Source organism: Coloeus monedula (genome assembly GCF_965178545.1).
Source record: "Coloeus monedula genome assembly, chromosome: 14".
In the NCBI taxonomy this organism is placed as follows: domain Eukaryota; kingdom Metazoa; phylum Chordata; class Aves; order Passeriformes; family Corvidae; genus Coloeus; species Coloeus monedula.
Genome location: NC_138794.1, coordinates 16,257,960 through 16,278,812, shown reverse-complemented (window position 1 = coordinate 16,278,812; position 20,853 = coordinate 16,257,960). Strand labels below are relative to the sequence as shown.

At 38.8% G+C, this 20,853-nt stretch overlaps 2 protein-coding genes across 5 annotated transcripts in view; both read left to right on the top strand.

The window, feature by feature from the left end:
• Positions 1 to 17,722, top strand: part of RORA (RAR related orphan receptor A) — a 72,199-nt gene extending 54,477 nt beyond the window's left edge. For 3 of the 4 annotated variants that reach the window (XM_082290666.1, XM_082290663.1, XM_082290664.1), the window contains exons 5-10: positions 998 to 1,119; positions 2,229 to 2,361; positions 3,046 to 3,153; positions 4,583 to 4,693; positions 6,022 to 6,134; positions 7,394 to 17,722. In XM_082290666.1, the coding sequence (XP_082146792.1) occupies positions 998 to 1,119; positions 2,229 to 2,361; positions 3,046 to 3,153; positions 4,583 to 4,693; positions 6,022 to 6,134; positions 7,394 to 7,558 (752 nt within the window). In that variant the 3' untranslated portion in view covers positions 7,559 to 17,722. The remainder of the gene's footprint in view (positions 1 to 997; positions 1,120 to 2,228; positions 2,362 to 3,045; positions 3,154 to 4,582; positions 4,694 to 6,021; positions 6,135 to 7,393) is intronic. The other variant, XM_082290665.1, reaches the window with a different exon arrangement.
• A 2,351-nt stretch (positions 17,723 to 20,073) lies between these two features.
• The window catches only part of LOC309578286 (annexin A2), a 60,062-nt gene continuing 59,282 nt past the window's right edge, over positions 20,074 to 20,853 (top strand). The window contains exon 1 of the mRNA XM_082290775.1: positions 20,074 to 20,138. Within this exon, the coding sequence (XP_082146901.1) occupies positions 20,110 to 20,138 (29 nt within the window). The 5' untranslated portion in view covers positions 20,074 to 20,109. The remainder of the gene's footprint in view (positions 20,139 to 20,853) is intronic.

Below are 20,853 nucleotides of genomic sequence, written 5' to 3'. Positions count from 1 at the left end.
AGTCCCCAGGCCTCTACTTGCCCCGTGCTAAAATAGGAGAACTGGCCCACCTGAATGGTTAGGGCAGGAAAGATAAAGTGGAACTTGGGTATCTAAATTCTATTCAGGCTTTTGAAAGTGGTCTTAAAGGTTTATGGAACCAAGTTTTACTACTAAATGTAAATCTGCTTTATGGGTCTTTTAATCAAGTATAGCAGCAGAAAATAATTTTATTTGGAATTAAAACATTGTATGGAAATTTAAAATCATGTGCAGTAAACTAGGTGACTACTCTAAAGCTGAAGGAAAAAAACCCTTAGTGATTCAGTGTGTTATATTAATCATCTGGATTCTCTAATAGATGCATTTTCCTGATATTTTTTTAATTGTATGAGAGTAGAAAAAAAAAAAAAAGACACTTTTCCTTCCCAAGAAGCCTCATAGGACAAGAGTCCTGCTTGAGAGAGCGCTAGATAGGTGGTAACTGTATTTCTCTTTTGGAAAGCCTTGGCACTGGCAGCTCTGCCTGGCTGGCAGTGCCATTTTGTCCCGAGTCCCTGACAGCGTCCTGCGTTCAGCGCGGCCGTGTCCATGGACACTTGAGTGCCCTCACTCAGGGGTCCATCACCCCGCTTCTTCCCTCAGTTTCCTGCGGCCGTACTCCATGGTGTATGTCCGAGCCCGGGTGTCCAGTGACGGACGTGCCGCTGAGGTTTCCGTGTCCCCCCTTGTCCCGCTCTGCCGCTATTCCCGAACTGCGGCTCAATGGCGCGCAGCGCTGCGCGTGCGCCGCGCGCCCTCTGCTGGCGGCTCCGCGCACGGCCGCGTCCTCCGGCCGGGCGTTAAATGGCTGTGCGTTCCCAAAGCCAGTTCCAAGGGGACGCGAGTTAAAGCAGTTTTCTCTCTCAGCTCACCCTCTCCCCTCCCCCTGTTGCATCTGAAATACATGAGCTTTTCTCGTGTCTGAAGGTATAGCTTTGCATTTTTAACGTGTGTCGCTTTCTGCTCTTTCTTTTAGAACATCTTGCACAGAATATTTCCAAGTCACACATGGAAACTTGCCAGTACTTGAGAGAGGAGTTACAGCAGATAACATGGCAAACTTTTCTGCAGGAAGAAATTGAGAACTATCAGAACAAGGTATAAAAGCATGCCAAGCTATGGCATGGTTTCTTTAAAGCATGGTATTTCCATAACACACTGCAAAATTCACTTTTTCACCGCTTTCTCTTTACTATCAAGAATGTTTATTTCTGTGTGTTTAAAAAAAAAATACACTAGAATCAAAAGCAGCAAGATGGTCAGGATATCCTTTGCATTTGTCATTTTTACAGGTATAGGAAAAGGCCAACAAAAGCCAAAGCCACCGAGTTTTGTGATGTTACATGCTGTGTTTCATTTTGAGTTTATAAACAGAGCTCCATCAGATTTCCAGCCTTTGGGGTTCACTAACCCTGATTCATGCTCCAGTTGTCCCTCAGTGTTTGGGTTTTACCTGTGGAGTAGCAGTACAGTGCTGCCATGCCACCAGGGTATTGTAAGATCTAATCAATGTTATTTCCAGCATGCCTTCCATCCACAAGCTACTACCAATTGGCTACTTTTGGAAAATGGCCTTGGGAAGCACTGCTGAAGCACACTGTTCTTTGAATATATTTTTAATTTCCACAGAAGAATATTTAACCTTTAGGAATATAATTTTTTCTACTTTAGGTGATTTCATTCTGCGTTATTATCAACATTGGAAAAACTCACTACTTGCATGCCTTCTTTATGTTGTTATTAAGGTGATTTTCACATATGAACATCTTTACGTGTATCCTTCTGAAGATGAGTTAGGTTGATAATTTACATTCAGTACAAAATAGAGAAGCTGATAAGAAAAATATGATCATGCCTTGCTGGTGTAAATTGGTATTTTATTTTCATGCAGTGAATAAAATGCCCACTGAAATGACCAGAATCATTACATTTCGACATTTTGGGCCTATGAAATAGAAATACTCCAACCTGGATCTCTTCTGATATGACTGAAGAAGTCTTCCATGGTTGCATTGTCACTTATCCACATGAGGCTCTGGCTTTGAGGTCAATTCCCCTTGTCTTTTAAGCAGACTGTAGCCAGGAGTGTTGGAGAAAATTTACTCCACTTTGTTGTCTGGTGTTTTTTTAGCTCAGTTTTACTTTCTGACAATGAGGTTTCCAAAGCTTGGTTAGTAATTTTTGAATTTCTCTTCTCTCTCAAACAGCAAAGGGAGGTAATGTGGCAGTTATGCGCAGTCAAAATAACAGAAGCTATACAGTATGTAGTGGAATTTGCCAAACGCATTGATGGTTTTATGGAACTGTGTCAAAATGATCAAATTGTGCTTTTAAAAGCAGGTATGTGGGTCAGTTTTAAGGTCTGCTTCTATTAGTTTTGCCTAAGGAAGGTATTACATATAGTGGTTGCATACGCATATATTCATATGTAGTACAATGATCATTTAAAATTAAATAAGGGAAAACCTTGCAAATTGTCTGTCTTTGAAGTAATACCATCTGAGTTATTCTGGGGAGAAGGAGTTCAGGTCTACCTATTAAATTTTCATTATTGACAAAGGGAGTAATGAGTGTGTTAAGATGTAAAAGTTGGATTTTTTTTTTTTTTTTTTTTTTGATTGCTAATAGTGAATATTTCAAGGTAAAAATCCAGATTTTTTTTTTCTACAATATTTTTGCAAGATATTGTAGAAGTAATGCAGGTTGCAAATACTGGACCAAGTTGTTAAGGCTTTGTGAACATAAATTTACATGAGCTGCTTTGGCTTCGGAGACTTCGTTACTCTAAAAACATTACTAGAGTTTATTAGCATTAACTAAGTTGCTTTAGCAAAAACTTGTAAAGGGCTTTATGGGAATCCTTTTAATTCTACCAGCAAACCAAACTATGCTCTGTTACACCACAGCAACTTACTACTCTACTCAATTGATAATGAATGCAGAGCATTATTTTTAAATCCTCACTTGCTCTTTGCAACTGAAGTCTCTCCTTCTGTAGTCAAACATACGTTGTTTCTATTTTAGGGTCTTTAGAGGTTGTGTTCATCAGAATGTGCCGTGCCTTTGACTCCCAGAACAACACAGTCTACTTTGATGGCAAGTATGCTAGCCCAGAGGTTTTCAAGTCCTTAGGTAAGGAAATGTCAAGTGTTGTGTCTTAAAAAAAACAAAAAAACAAAACCAAACCAAAGAAAACAAAAAAAAACCAAACCAGAATAAAAATAGTAAGGTGGAAAAGCAAGGGAAAACATCTGCTTTGAAAAATCAGTTTATAGTATTCAAATAAAAGAGTTCTGGAGCTCAAACTACTGTTTTGTAAGCTGTCATGCTGGCTCTGTTTGAGGCCAAGCTGATTTCAGGAGGTAAAAGTGCTTAACTCTCTGTAGTAAAGGACTGTTGCTGCTGAAGTTCAGCATTTTGATTAGGGTAGAGCAGTTTGGACTCACTTGTTAAGAAGCCAAGATTTCGTATCTGATATAACACTTTATATATCCTGTTGGAAAAGGCAGCAGATTTTAAGCTTACTTTGGATATACTGATGTATAGTGACATATGCGTTACTGCTCTGAAGATGTTAATGGTGTTTTTAAATGTGCTAAGTCCAGTTATTTGCAGGTAAAATATTGTAAATAATTTTTTTAATTGAACTATATACAATTTTGAAATTTTTTCCCATGTATTTTTGCTGATTTTAAAAGGAGGTATTCACTGGGTCTAGATTTGGGCAGTAAAATATTTTGGAGGGCAGTGAAAATACATCAGTGGAGAATGCTGGACAGTTACTGAAGTATTCTCTGCCTTTCTAAAACACCTCAAGGTACAAGGTCAGAGTGCAAACAAGTCTGGGTTCTAGGGAAATAGAACTTGGATCTGTTACCAGCTGTATCCACAAGTTCAGGCTGGGGAGGCTGAGGAAAACCCTCTTCTCTCAGGTTGTGGTTCTCTTCAGAGCAGGGCTCACTTTAAAGACTGTGTACCTGCATGTGTGACAGCAGCAGTAACCTGAATAACACCTGTGTGAACAAGAGAATGGATGGAAGGAGACAGAGTTCCTCTTCTGCATGAACCATGTTCAGTCAGACCTTGGCTTCTCCTTTTGCCTCCTGCATGTGCCTTGTGTGCCTCTCTCTCCCCCATTCTGTGTGCTCAATAATCTTAAAATCAGAACTTAAGTCCACTCTTTGAGCCTTCAGTCCGCACTGATGTGACAAAGTTCTATTTAGAAGAGAAACAAAGATAAACCAATTTTGAGCTTGAAAATAAATAGCTTGAGATTTATCCATATTTACCCCACAAGAACCCAATGTAGAAAAGATACAGTGTGCAAAACCTTCAGAATCTTGGCTGCCAAGATGTGGGAGCTGGGGACTTGTGGGAGTGGAGTAATACCCTCAAGGATGAGTGAGATCTCACTGCCATCACTTCACAGTCCTTAAGGAGACCATTCACCTATGAAGTGTTGTTTTATAGATATTTCTCATCTCCATCAGAATAAATCAACAACTCTGTAGCTCTGAAGTAGTTTTAAACAATGTAACAAGAGCTGTACTTTTTTTGGCAGGTTGTGAAGACTTCATTAGCTTTGTGTTTGAATTTGGAAAAAGTTTATGTTCTATGCACCTGACAGAAGATGAGATCGCTTTGTTTTCTGCATTTGTTTTAATGTCAGCAGGTAAGAGATGGTTTCCTCTAGGTTTATTTGGTAGAGGTTGTTTCTATTTTGAGGTCTTTTTAACGACAATGTTAAGATTATTGGACATTGTGGCAATGTCACCATCTTTTTTAGTGTCTCCTCACCAAAATTTTTATTTCAAGAAACACATTTGAATTTAGGAACCAATTTGTTAAATTGGAAATCCTAATCTGAGCCCTTGTTCTCCACATTTTCACCTTGTTGAGGACTCAGCTTCTGTGCAAAGGCTTAAATACATTTGAGTGAGACCTGTGGGCCAATCCTGGTGAGACAGGCAGTTACTGAACTCCCATAGTCAGCTTTCCATGTGTGGGAGCTTGCAGCTGCAGCACAAGAGAAAACCTCCAGCATTGCCATTTTAGTGTGGTACAAAGACACACAAGTAATTTAGGTATCTGCCCCCACTGTGTGACTGGGGACACTGAGAATTATGGTACCAAACATCCAAGTCATCCCAAGAGTCAGGCTGGGTCTGCCATGCCTGCAGCTAAAGTAATAATCACAGGTTGATGTGCACAGGGTGCTCCAGGTCCTGGGAAGGCTTCTTAGGTGAGGAAGAACAAGATACTGGGGCAGAAAGTGAGTTTGTGCCTGGCCTGACACCTGAGGAAGCACACTGTGAGTTCAGACTGCAGCACAGTAGACTCAGGAGTGGTGATGGAAAAGTCTATTAGCAATGGTGGATTTATTGAGTCTATCACAAATATGTTCTCATGCTGTTGGCCAGACAGGAAGTGTGTTAGCCCTTTGTCTTAGCAAGCCACAGAACCCTACAGTTCTATCACACAGACAATGTAGCAGCTAATACTACTTTTCTGTCAGGAAGTTTAGCTGCTTTTTTTTTTAACAGCCGAATCTTTGCATCTGATTTTTCTGTAAGTCACTCTAAGTTCTGTAAGATCTGTAAGTTCTGTTGGTTTTCTCTAAATTCTGTAAGATCTCAGCAAGAAGATCCTCTCCAACTACTTGTTCATTACATGATCTATTCATTTCCCAGTAAAAAGTTGCCAGCCTCATTTTGTAAACACCCTGCATTTTACAGATTTTTTTAGGAAATGAATAATAGATCTTAGTCAGATACATTGTAGTCTCCTAAATAAGGGCTTTATAAAAATAACTTTTAAGTGCATGTGATAAATGTATTTCAAAACCTATTAATTTTGAAACCCATTTTCTATATGAAACTATATAACAAGTGGAAGGAAGATTGCAAACAGGAAAAATGCATCTGTAACAGACTTAGTACTTCCTGGTGCGCTGTGATCCATATGAGCATTACTAGAGGTTTTAACTCCATTTATATTCAGATCGCTCATGGCTTCAGGAGAAAGTAAAAATTGAAAAACTCCAACAGAAGATCCAGCTAGCACTTCAGCACGTCCTACAGAAGAACCACCGAGAAGATGGAATTCTAACAAAGGTAAGAACCATCCTGTGCCATGTCACAGGACTGTGAAAGAGTGGCTTCATCTGAACATTGCCCTGATTCTGGGGTAAAAGCTCATACACAGTTAATTTATTTATAAACCCAAAATTCTTTGTTCAAAATTGAGCTGCTCAGCTGAGACTATTTACTTAAACCTAGAAGAGGTGAAATGATGATGTTCTAGGAAACAAGGTTGATAATGGTCTGAAAGGGATTATTTTTATGTGGAACTTCATGATAAGTGATGAAGGTTTTTATCATAGTTCTCCTATACAACACTCCTATTCACACAGAATAATACTATTTCAGTGCTACAACATGCATGCCTTAATCCTCGTGGAATCTCTGCCTGCCTGACAATTAAGTTGTTAAAACATGCGAGACACAAACAAAACTTTTTTTTCAGTCTTCCATGAGGACTTCCCCACACAGCCTTTTTCTCAGTTCTTCCAAATACTGATGCCTAGGAAAAAGAGGCACTACCTACTGTTATACTAATCTGAAGTATCTCCTTGTAATTTCTCAGAAATGGGAAAGTGGTGTGATGTTACAAGAAGTAAATCTGAAGAACTGGGGAAAGATAGGCACTTCACTTTTACCTTGCAGAGATAGTTCCTTTTACACCGCTGCACAGGCAGAAAGCTTATGCTTCATTTCACACCACAGAGTTAGTTACAATAGAAGCAGGATGGTCCAGCCTGGGCTCTGCAGATTTTCTTAATTTCAAATCCTAGCTCATGTCATTCTTCTCTTAGTGCATACTTTGGATACCTTTGTTGGAAGAAAGAGTCTTCCATATGTTTTGACACAAATACTTTGCTCAGTAACTTCAGGGAGTACCCTCATGATATTTTTGAAGTGCATATTTTTCACCTTCTTTGGCTTGAGGTAAATAAGTCTAATCTATTGCATTGCCAGTTCCTTCCATAATAGTCACAGTGGCTTTAAAAGCAATTGGGATTGCCTTCTTCCAAGAGGATAATTTAATGAATGAAGATCCAGCCCTGAAATACTTGTTTGTCAATCCAGCAAGGAAACCTAATGCCACATTTTCCTAAGAATTTAAAAAAGATTATTTCACAAATAGCTGTGAGTCCATTACTATAATAGCTTTAGCAAATATCCGTGACTGTGCATCTGAAATGTCCTTGTTAAGGTAAATAATTTGGTTTGGGAGAGCTTTAATCCTTACAGCAAGAATGGGAGGCCTGGTTCCATGTATGACCATATGACTTGTGTTCATTTTTTTACAGTTAATATGCAAAGTGTCTACTTTAAGAGCACTGTGTGGACGACATACAGAAAAGCTTATGGCATTTAAAGCAATATACCCAGACATTGTGCGACTTCATTTTCCTCCACTTTACAAGGAGTTGTTCACTTCAGAGTTTGAGCCAGCAATGCAAATTGATGGGTAAACGTATCACCTAAGCACTTCTAGAATGTCTGAAGTACAAACATTAAAACAAAAGAAAGGAAAAAAAAGGAAAAAAAAAAAAGAAAGAAAACCAAGACACTTTATATGGCCCTGCACAGACCTAGGGAGCCAACACACTGCACATCTCTTGGCAGTCGGGGTCAGGCGAAGGATGGGAAACAATGAAACAAAGTTGAACTTGTTTTTCTCATGCATATGATTTCCATTATGCCTACAAATATGGACCCTTTTTCTGTCTCAACTTCTCAATCCTTGACCTCTGTTTACACAGACTGAGGGTACTAATGTCAGAAGGTTGTTTTCTCCTGTAGTTCACTGCCCAGACTTTTGACAGAACAATCAATTTGTTGGTCAGAACAGAGTCCACCTAGTAATCAGCGACTGGTGTGCGTTGCAGAGATTTCAGCATCAGTTTGCACAACTTGCTCATTGTTTCATGAAGGACGATTTTTTTTCACCTACCACTGTTTGCCAGTAGACAGAATGGCATGAAAAGGGTCCATAGCAATAGCAACAATAGCATTATAATATATTACAGGGTAAATGGGCATGAAGACTATATATAGCAAAAGAGATATTGTTTATATATTGTTTTAATTAATATAAAATGTAGTTACTGGTATAGCTTTTCTTGTTGAATTGATAAGGCACTTTCATTTTGCACCTTTTTCTTTAAATTAAATGCTAGCGTGTTCATTGTTGTGTTGCATGTGCACCAGAAATTCAAGTTTAACTGAAAAAGGTTTGGCAGGTACTGGTACATTGGGAGGTATTTATGCTGCTGTTTTCCATGTTACTTTTAAAGAGAGGCTGGTCATATCCTGAAATGGTTACAGATTTTTTTAAAGAGTTGAAAATAATGACAATTTTCTACATTAAAATAATTCTTTCAGAAGTTAAATTCAAAGGTACTTTTATTTTCAAATCTTTCAAACCTGGATGCTTCAAAGTCAAAAGCCTTATTTTCAAATGTTCTGAGTTTCCACTGTCAGAGTTAAACTAATTAATTACAAATCATTTACAAATGAGTAACAGAACATCTTTGAAAATCAGGTTATTAAATAGTGTATTTCTGCCCACCATAAATCCAGGTTTGAAAGTATTTATTCAAGTCTGTATCTACAGTAAAAGTATGTGTGTATGACATGTCTGCAGAAAAGTAGTTTTTATACATGATATTACATACTTTTTTACTCCATATTGTAAACAATGTCTTCAAATGCCAAGCTGTAGCCTGTCAAAATCTATAGGTTTGTCTTTGATTTCAGTGAGTTTGAGACACTGACCCCTGTTCTTCCAGCATCCAGCAGTTCAGTTTCAGGGAGCTGAACAGAGAAGTCTGTTCTCTCCTTGTTTAAAAACACGCACTTTAAAGTTGATCAGATGGGGACAGACTAAGGAAGGAAAGGCACACTTTTGCTAGAAAGCATTGGTTTGTTCTTGGTACAAGCCTGGAAATCATTAATATCAGAAATCTGCATTCTGTGATTCTGATTCCTGTATTGCATAACCAGCCAATAAGCTGAATCTTGCAGTGTTATTAATTACCATTCCTTTCAGGAAGAATTCTGTCTCTGAGCAAAGCTGGCAGTAAATGTAGTTCTGAAGGAAGCAGATTCACATAAACAACATTGCAAATTAAAACTGTAGCTGTTTGAGCCAGAGGTGTATAACTGGGTTTGCATGAGATGAAGATGCGTAACTGGATGCCCTGTAGGCCAATGCAAATGCAGTTTCTGATGAAGTACCTAAGAAAAAGCTGGGAACTTCAGAAAAGGAAAAGGAATGAGACAGAATGTGCCCTACTGCTTTAATTTCCAAGGGTAAACAATCTCATATAGGTTATAGTTGTTGAGAAGTAACAAGCAAATAGAAGCACACTGAAACCTAAATATCTTAAAAGGAGAATCAGTGGGTTCTTATTAGCAAAATACAGTTTATTCTATGATTTGAACATGTTTCCTTTGGGGTCAAATTGAGACATTTATCTATGACACTTACTAAAACCGTTCCAGTCTAGCACATCAGGGAAGGTTACAGCTATCATTCATCTCCAGGGTTTGAAAGGAGGCCGAGAGGAGAGCATCACGGTTCTTCCTCAGAGCAGTGTGCTCTGGAGTGTGGGAGGGGAACACCTGCAGCTCTGTGAGCACTGGGATGGAGGCAGGAGAGGGCTTTTGGATGAAGTCCATAGAGCTGTCTTTTTCCTGCTCCATCCTGCCTGCTCCTGAAGAGGTGGCTCACAGCCCAGCACGTGCTCTCTTCACTCCCACTGAAACGCTTTTCCTAGGATCATTGTTTACTTTATTGGAGTAACTGGCATGATATGGTACTTGCATTCTAATGTGTGTTCCTATTTTTGAAGCACCCCTTTTAACTAACAAATGTTTTCTGAATGTGACCAGCCTTAGGTGCTAGTCCTGTAAAGATCAACTAAACTTAATCTCAGTGTCAACTAATGAATAACGAATAAGACCTGTACTTTTTTAGAGAGCGAGATACAACTCCTACTTCTGACAATGTAGACTACCAGGCAAAATATTTGGGGATTAGTTTTCAGTCACATCCTGTTCTTACCTTTTTATGATGAATATTAGTACTTTACCAGGCATCTAGGTGCCAGTGATTTTGTTTGGAATCTGTTTAGCATATTTACATTCATAAATCATTGACAATACAAGTCTTGGAGCATTTACTAATAAAATATATAACAATAAAAAGGTTTCAAATAGGGCCTTAGCTGAAACTAATCTTCCAGGCCAGAAAATACTATCATTTTTGTTTGTGGGAGCTCATGTGTACTGGGACCTTGTTAAATCAGGCTGAGCATACATACCCCAAGTAACTTAGCTTTCCTGATGACAGTTAACAGCCACTTGGCAATAGAGTATAATTTCTGGGTTGCTGTTCATGGAGAGGGGAAAAAAAGGGATACGGCACAGCAGTACTGATAAGACATCTGTTGCCAAGGAGGTTTTTATGCAAGGGGACTCAGAATGACACTGGAGTGGCTGCTCAGAGATGGCCATGTGAGAACCCAGCGCAGCAGAGGAAATTCCCTCTGCAAAACACGTGGGACTGTGGCCTGGTATCAGATGATCAACCAGTTAAAAAACACTGGAGGTCAATGGATATTCACATGAATATTTTCATCATGTGCCCAGTTCACTACAAATAAAAACACTAGGATAGCTGAACGTAATATTTTAAGTTTTGATGACCTGGTCCTTAGAGTCTGCAAAGATATTTTCCTTGGGAGTTACATCTATCCCTGGAGATGTTTTCTGGATTTCTAGGAAGAGCTACTAGACTTATACTGTCATCTGAACCACCCTAACATATGTCATCACCTCCCGCATTGTTTGACGTATGGAATTAGGTAAAAAGGGAGGCTGTTTTTAAGTTTGGTTGTTCTTTATTAGCTTATCTATCTTAGTATGGATACCAAGATATCTGTGTATGTGCACCTGTGTGTGTGTGAGAGAGTCCATTGTGTGCGCACATGAGTGTATGCGTGGGACGTGTGAGCGGCTGCTTCTAGGCTGTTAAGTGTCAATGGAATAAAGAAAATGTATTCAAAATACTTAAGTCAAAAATAGAAGGTGGAAAAAAAGATTTATTCTATACAAAGCCTTGTCTGGACCACTTTAGAGAGACTTCTATTTTTTTAACCCTTCTATAAATGTTTGATGGCACTTGAAATATTCCTGCAATAAAATGTGATTTGTGTAAACATTAAAAAAAAAAGATTTTGTAATGTGAAACAATGAAAGAAAGTAATGTAATTTTTCTAAAAAACAAAAAAAAAAACCACAAACGAACGAACTTTGTATTATTTTCTTGATGGAATTTGTCTATTTGTCTTTGGAAAACTTTTTATTTCATTGAATGTGCCATAGTAGAGGTGTGTTTTTCTTTTTCTTTCTTTTTTGTTTTGTTTTGGGGTTTTTTTTTAACATTTTAGATTAAAGGAATAGCTGTGTTCCGACATTCCAAAATGCAAGATGACATAGCAGTCATGATTAAAAGGTTTGATTAGTAAGCTTCAATCATTGTTGCTTTTTTTGCACATGTTCTTCATTCCTCTACAGTGCAATATGTACATAGAGCACTTGCGGGTGTAACCTTGATCCCTCAGGGAAAAATACATATTTGTACAGGATTTTTCTTTTTTTTTGCCTTTTTTCTTTTCTTTCCTTTTTTCTTTTTTTTTCTTTTTTTTTTTTTTTTTTGCTAAGGAATGTCGATTGAATCACTTGTCTGTTGTTGAGGGGCAGCCAGATAATAATCCTAAACCACTGTCACAAAACATTGATTGTTTAAATTTTGTGCCCTTTTATTATTTAAAAAAGAAAAATAAAAGTTATTTTCTGACAGTTCTTTGTGCTGATTGGTGAAAAAAAGGGTAAATAGATAAGCACCTTATGATTGACTTAACTGTGAATGACAATCCATCTCGTTATCAACAAGAGAAGCCCTATCATTTTGGAGCTGGGGTTATGAGTCAGAAACTAATGTGCTCAGGGATCTTCTAAAACTCTTCAACAGGGTGGCCAGCACTGCTGGTGGAACAAATTACTTTTTAAAAAATATGCTAGTATTTCTTCCCTTCCCCCTGCCCCCAGGCACAAGAGAACTGGATTTTTTTTTAACTCAATGCTCTATGAGTGCCTCATTCTCTTGCTCACTTTTGTAGTAGAGCTGCTTTTTGGTCGGTATTTTGCTCAAAACAGAAGTACTCCAAACAGTGCAAAGATTTTACAATTATATTTTAGAAAATAAATGCTGACCCACTAAATAAATGATTGAAATTAATTTCAGTACCCTCTGGACATTTTTATAATGATAGGACTACTTTTCCAGATGAAATTCAGTGTTCTGCAATAGAAAACAGCTTTTAGTAATTAAATTATTGTCAAAGAAAATGAATCAGCTTATGAGAACACAGTAAGAATTAAAAGGTCATGATTAGGTTTCAGCAGTGAAGTCACACAGAAGGGAACACAGATCTGCAGGAATACAAGAACAACACTTCAAATGTTGTCTGTTGTTGCAGATGTTTCATGGTAAAGCCAAAACCTGACTGGAAAGAAGCACTGAGGCTGAAGACATTTTCATATCTAGTACATCAAATACAGCAATTCCAAGTGATCTTACAATGGCACCAAAATCCACCAATGTTTAGGAAGTCTCCCAGTGCCAAACTATAGGATGCTGGAAGCATGTCCCAATTAGCTTTGTTTTATGGTTTCACATTCTTTTGAAAATGCAAGTAGAAAAGCAAATAAACAACTATGAGCAAAATGAGCAAGGCGTCAAGACTTTGGTTATGTTGGGAAGAGAGTGAATTTAATTTCTCCATCAAATCTGTCTGCTTGCAGAAAGCCCCAGTTTTCCAGTATCTTTGACGATTTTTTCATGGGGTATACAGCTTCCAGTTGGTTACTTTAGATTGCTAAATAAATAGGGAAACTATTTACTAGTACTTAGGGTTTCACAAGCTGACAGTTGAGTTTAGCTAGGAATGGCTTTCCAAGGCAGACGAGTGCTTAGCAAGTATGATCAGTTGGTGTTCTGGCATCTTCAGCAGAAGAAAATTCCTGTTGCTGATTCACAGTGGGCCCTATTCTTTACACACTTGCACATCAATTAAACATACTCTTGGAATGGACAATCTATAAGATGTTTTAACTATGTAGTAGGATGATCCAAGCATTACAATATCTTTTTTTGGATTGGCATAGACAGTCCCCAGTCTGTACTTGATGAACAAAACAGGTCACACAGTGTAAGCTGTGCAAACAACATGTATTTTTTCCCTAGACATTCCTAAACTCCCCAATGTAGATAAACCTATTAATATAAATGTCAGAAACAGCACTTACTATACAATATCCAAAAATAATAAGCAATTTTCTCTTGATTATTCATTGTATGAAATTCTACCTGTGCTAGCTGATTCAGATTGCACAGAACATCTTTATTTTCCTTAGCTGAATATAACTATTAGAATTACTTTTTAATTATTAATACTAATATTTATTACTTTTAAAGTTTCATCCATTAATATATTTGAATATTAGCCTCTTACTTTCTTTTTGTTTAAATATTCCTGTCAGTAAATCATTTGGTGGAAATGAGGGCAAATGCATACAAATACCAAATACAACAACAAGTAAAGTTTTAAAATATAAATTAGTTTTTATTTAAAAATTCTTGCAGTGTGTGCTTTAATTCTAGTACTGTGATAATGGCTTGCTACATAATGCTAAGTCACTGGACTTGAGGGGAAAAATACGTAACAATATACAGTCTATCTTTGGAACTTTATTCAGGTACTAAATAGAATCTTAACATCAAAACAGAAGCTGTATTCTACCTTTTCCATATGTAATGTTGCTGTTTGTCTTTTTTTTTTTTTTTTTTGCCTTTATCATTGGTAGAATATAGCAATAACTTTATAGCAATAAGTAGGCTATCCAAATAAGAAACAAAACATGATAAAGGCTTCAGATCAATACTCATAGGCTCACTTCTTCTGCCACAATATTCACTTGTGTGTCTTCCCTCATAATCTTATTACTTCTTCAAGCTGAACTTCACAATCAAGTTGTTCAACTTGATGTGTGACATCACACTTTTTGTTAACATCTGCATGTTTTCAGTGTTCACATGTCCTATGTATACTTGTGTTCCTATGTTAGTGTTTCTCAAGGTTTCTGGAAGCACAATATCTGTGGGCTATAATTCTGCACAGGGCTCTCTGTGTTGGAATTAACTTACGTTTCCTGGGGCAGGGAGTGTGAATCAGCTGGAATTATTGGCAGCATTTCCTAACTGAAGGAACCAAGCTGCTGCAGGTACTTGGGAACTCTCCGGCCACTGCAAATGCAAAGTGCAGCCCCCAGCCGGCTCTTGCAACTCCTCCAGGCCGTGGGGCTGAGCTGCAGCTCCCGAGTTCCCTGCCCAGCGCGCTCCTGTAGCCAGCACAAGCACGTGCTCCGCGCTGCAGGAGCTGCACTTCACAAAGAACCGAGCTGGGTGTGCCTGGCAGGGTGTTTCGATAATAATCTAAACACTTGAGCAGCGTTCAAAGAACCAGTTGTGACTTTCGGTTTGAGAAACACTACCCTGAATTACCCTACAAAGTCTTAATGTAGATGCACAAACTTTACAGGAACTTGTAAACTGTAATGCTATCTATATCTAATGCAGAGAATTCATAAGCAATACAGTGAATTTTATTTCACAAAAAGGCATACGTACTGTACACCTTTCTAAATCCAAAATGTTCCTCATTTCTACATTGATTTAGAAACAAGTTACAGAACAGTGGTTAATATTTGAAGTATTAGGACATTAACTGGCTGCTTCTTTATATGTAACTGTATTGTCTGCCTGCTCCTTTTCTGGAGATGTGTTTTTGTATTGGATGTTTGGGCCAATGGGAGGCTTCAAGCTACAATGTATTTTCCCAGATTAAATATATTTAACATACGACAAACCCCAGACAAGGCTTTTTAAAATGTATTAAGAACTGCAGTGTTAGGTGGTTTATTTGCAAACTGTTTTCAATGTTGTCCATTTTTATGGCACCTTTAACAATATTGTTTCCAAAGTACAAAAAAAAGGTTAAAAATATTCTAGCCATAACTGAATGTCAAGCAATAAAAACAAATGACTTTTTGTGCATAGATTTAAAAGAAATACAAGTTTTAGACATCTGCATGTAAATGCAATCTCTTGTTTACTGCTTTCTTAAACTTGAGCAACTGATTCCTTATTTTACTACTAATTTAAGGACTTGTAATGGCCTGTAAACATTTTATCTTGCTCTATTCTTTCAACTCTAACTTTGTCTCTGCTTTGGAGTCATAATATTTAATGTTGTTCTGCTCACCTCTATACAGTTAACTTTTTGCTTTCATTCTGTATAGATAAAATTATACTATAAACAGCCTACACAGTGCAAATATTTATCTGTTTATCAAATACCACATTATGCTGTATAATATCTGTTTTACTATATAATCTATTTTAGACATAGCTGTTTAGAACTAGAGTGTGCTATTTTTGTGTTTTTCTGATGTGTGGTGCTAGATAAGTTACTTTTGTGAACAAAAACAAACAAACCCCTTTTATTCCTAGACAATACCACCTTTGGGTCTTGTTAATTTCACTGAGTATAACTATATATAAATATATATATTTGTGTATATATATATATACACCAACATATGCCCAACAAGTACCTGTATCAGAGTACAAGATTTGGGACATGGTTTTCTCTTTAAATGCATAGTGTCATTATATAAATTATTCTATAGTATATTTAATAAGGAGAAAATTACTTCACCGGTACAGATACTTGATATCAAATGTAGAATTTTTTTTCTACATTATTAACATTATTAATTATTAACGTTATTAAAAATGTTCTGTCCAGCTTGTTATCCTTTTGGTTACTAAAACAGTTTGCCTGTATTGTATCAAAAATAAGAAAAACATCTATTCTGTCAGTATAAAATAATTACAATATGCTGTCTGTCTGAAAGGGAGGTAGTTATTTGGCTTGTTGGGAGAATTCTATCCCGATGTTGCATCAGAAATTTATAGATGTTATTCTGCTGGGTGCCTTCCTCCCTCCTCACTTTAAATAGGATCTATACACACTCAGACTGCGGATGTTACTGGGCCATGCCTACACACTTAACTCCAGTTACTGTAAATAGGAATGTTCTGTAAATCTGCCATGATGGATGGCTAAATTCAGTCCCTGGATATGCTTTATACACCATGAATACATATCCAAGGACAGCCAGTAGCAACTGAAGTTCATTAAGAAGTGGAATTTGCAATGTTTTGTCAGGTATGGGGGTTTTGTTTTTATTTTTTCATGTATACCTTAATTTACGTAGTCATATACCCTTCAAAGTATTCCTATCCCCTGTTCCTTTCATTCTAGATATTGTTTTCATGTTCATTCTTAAAAACTGATGGATATCAAATATCTAACTAAGGAGGTAATTAACCTTTTAAATATTTATTAGAACTTTTCTGTAATATTACTGAATTTATAAGATCTTTAGCAAAGATTTTTGAGCAATTTATTAATAACAATGCTTCTGTTTACTGCACTTTTTGATAATAGAAGGTAGTGAATTTTAAAGCCATGGTTCTTGGCTTCCATGCACTGCTTTTATACCCTCAATCCAAGGAATATATATATATAAATAATTTTTTTTAAACAGCAAACATACTGTTGACCTAAAAACAAAAACAAACTTTACTGCACCATGGGTATATTTTCATAAGTGGAATGTTTAACTGCAAACACTATCAGGACAATTATAAAAACCTCTTGAAGCTACAATCTTACTTAAATATAAGCCATGACAATTTTGTTTTGTTTTCCCTTCTTGATTTAAGTCACCTTTTGATATTTTCAAAGAGAAAAGGACTCACTCTTAAATTTGTACTTACCAACCTGTAAGTAATGCCAGGAACGCATTCTCCCTATTGTTTTAATAGTTTGATATATTTATGCAAAACCATTTGGTTAATATTTATCCTCCCTCTTTACTAAATGTTCAACGTACCAACACCAGAATAAATGCTGATTACAAATACACATCGGATTGAAGATTAAGCACACAGACTTAAAAACCTCGTTGAGTGATATGCTCAAATTTCTGTAAATACACACAAGTTTAATGCAATTATACTGTACATGTAAATATGTGCTGTCTGTTATGTGTACAGTATGTATAAATTCCTTTTCTAGCCACAATAAAATGTAAGCCATCAAGAGGAATACTAAAGTGGTATTGTACTAAACCTTTGCTAATGATCTTTACCCAGTCACTTCACTTTTCCCTTCCATGGACCTTTCCAACTCACTCTTACGATAGCCTACTTATATTCAAGTTTGTTATTTTACTCGGTCCCAAAAAAAGTATTTTGATTCATTTTGTAAATATGACTGTAAAAATAAGAGATTTAATGTTGTCTTTTAAATACTCCAATTTTCATTCTAATATGAATGTTGTTATATTGTACTTAGAAACTGTACCTTTAATATTACATTACCTTTATTAAGTGCATTGAACACATCGATTTTAGATGTGCTTTATGTACTGTTATCCTGTAATAAAACTTCAGCTTCTAATGGAAAAAAATCTGTCTTAATTTTTTGTCAGCAGCATCTTGCTTGTTCTTCTGAATTGTGGTTTATTAGGTTTATTCCTTAAGGAATACACTGATACAAAATTAGGCTACACATATATTAGAGCTGTTTTAGCACATATGTCATGTTTCGTTCGGCAGCAGGGAAACAAGATGACCCCCAAACACCTTTTAAGCTCCCCTTTTGGCCAACAAGGGCTTTAAACCTTCTCAGAATGAATGTAGATTAATGTAGCTTCCCTCTACTTGCAGGTGTCTTGTTTGAAATCACAGTTCCCTACATCAAGTGCAAAAGAAAAGAAATCTGGCACAAGGCCCTCCCAGTGAACTCTTGCAGCAGAAGTACTACTTCAGGATAGATCTAAATGAGGGTTTGGGTATCAAAATTGAAGTTTCAATACAATTTAGGCATCAACAGTCAAAAGTGCAACTCCCCTCTGCTGTGCTAACTGAGAACACCTGAATGTGTCAGCAGCATGCTTGGTCTTAAGGCTTCAGGCATGTGAAATTCTCCTTCTGCACCTACTCAGAAATGCCTCAGTCTTGACAGAGCTTTTAACAGCTCAGTATCTATACGCCTGACCATGATCCAGAAATAGATTCTAGCATTCATCTTTGAAGCACTGCATCTGGAAGGAGCCATCACCTCCAGATCATCTCTACAAAAAAAGTAGTGGAAGTGATAACTCTTAGGACTGTAGCACTAAGCAGTGCCATGTGTTCTACAGCAGCTCCATGTCTGCAGCAGTGAAGACACTGAAAACACAGATTTAATTTTCTCATACTCAGGACATGATTCCTGCCTAGTCTTCCCAGTCACCGGAGAGTTCCTAACCAAGATAGAGGTTAGGGAACAGCTTTATAAAGAACCATATAGTTCACTATAAAACACAGGCATTTTTCTGAAGTGAGACAAACTAAAGATTCCTTCCTGTGCCTGCCCATAAGGAAAGCTCAACTGTACGTTAGCAGTTGGTGGTTTTGACCTCTGGTTATTTCACAGAACCACAGAATTGCTGAGGGTGGCACGGACTTCCAGAGGCCACAAGCACAGCCTCCTTGAGCTGGTTGCCCAGGACCGTGCCTGGCTTTTGAATATTTCAAAGGATGGTGGACTCCACAGCCTCCCTAGGCAACCTGTGCCAGTGTTTCATCACACAGTGGAAACGTGTGTCCTGATGTTCATGTTTATGTCATGAAAGTACAAAGATCACTGGTAGGAAGTAGCACTATTTTATAAAAAAACCCCAGATACTGCAGGTTTAGAGAGATGCAGCCTGATGTAGGACTTAGGCTGGTACATTCACCAAGATAAGCCTTCTCATCATTCAGCTATATAACTGTTACCATACCTGGGTTGGGAAGTAAGATCACTCCCTACAAAGGGGTAATTCCACGTCTGGACTCTGGGTGGGCCTATCCAATGGGATAAAAAACCTTTCTGCTTCTCTAAGATAAATCAAGAGGGCAGAATTAAAATCAGTGACCTTAAAATTGATCTGCAAGCAAGCTGAAGACTCCCTTGGGGGGTTTGGAAATCATTCTGAATCATCTCTGTGTTTTCATGTATTTGTGTAATAGTCCCCAGTTTTAATCATAGGACACCAAGCACACACTCTGCCCTCATCATTTGCCCCATCTTTAGAGCAGTGACGGGCATCACCTTTTCTTGTAACACCACAAGAAAATGAACTTCCATCACCCAGACCTATGGGTTCTGAGAATACCCGAATTCCACATCTTACCACACGGGAAAGCCTGCCCATCAGTAAAAAAGGCTTTGCGGCTCTGCTCATGAGAAGTGAGCCAGGGAAACTGAACGCCCAGGAGAGGAAGGAAGCTGATGAACGCAGCAGCCTCCTTGGGCATCTCAGCCCTCACACGCAGCTCCAACCCCTCACTGTCAGTGTCAGACCCCACCTCTGCACACCCGAGGCGAGACGAGTGGCCCGGGGCGCCCACCTTACACAAGGCCCACCTCTACACAGCCAGAGCCGGGAGGAGCCACCCGGGACATCCACCCCCTACCCTGGGTCCCACCTCTGAACAGCCGGGAAGGGGCGGGATGTGCTGCCCGGGATATCCACCTCCTACCCAGGCTCCGCCTCGGCCCCCTCGTGAACGCGGAGCACATCTCCCCGCGCAGTTCGGCTCCGCGCCATCATCCGCCCCGCCCACCACAAAATGGCGGCCACACCCTGAGGCGCTGCTCGAGTCCGCGTCTCCATTAGCTGGTTTAGCACACGTGATCCAGCGCCAGGCGCTGATTGGCCAGTGCCCTGAGGCGGCCTTGCACGCCGGTGAGACGAGGAACCGCGAAGCCGCTGCCCTGGGGGCTCTGTTAAGATGGCGGCCGCAGGGCCGCAGCTGACATGGTGAGCGGGTTCTCCTCTCCCGAGCGGCCCGACCGGGCGTGCCTGAGGCGCGGGCGGTGGACACGGCTCCGCGCTGTCCCGCCGGGAGCAAAACGCGCCGCGGCCCGGGGGGAGGGGGGCGGGCTGGGTTCCCGCCCCGCCGGGTGCCGCCCCGAGGGCGCGTGCGCTATTCCCTCCCGCCGTGGAGGCGGCTGGAGTGCGAGCGTTCTGTGGGGGAGCGCTGGGCGGTGCGTGGGTGTGTTCCCAGCTGTGGGGCTGTGAGGTCCTGTAAATCCACGGTGTGGACTTAGGGCCGGGATGTTGATCGTGTTTCTAATACGAAAAGCCCTGCAAATACGTAATTCGGCTCTTTAACCCTAGAGAGGCGAGGTGGGTTAGAATTAGTTTGTGAGGTAAGACGTAAATAAAATCTTTGTTCGTACCTTTCACAGTAGCTTAGGGAGGTTGGGATTTTATAAACCCTGTACACTGGAAGGGCTATGTTTAAAAAAAAAGAGAAGATAGTATAGAAGGTCAGATCAGCATAGAAGAGAAGAACAATTCTTTTCTGAAAAATTAAAACCGCTCTATTTTTCTCAAAAGTTCCAGCAATTTCAACCCAAAGTTTGTTTTTGATAATTGACCATGTGAAACTCATCAGAATTTCTCTCACCATATTTAGAATTGATATCTTGTATTAATGAAATTCTTCTTTTGTACTGTGAAGAATATATAT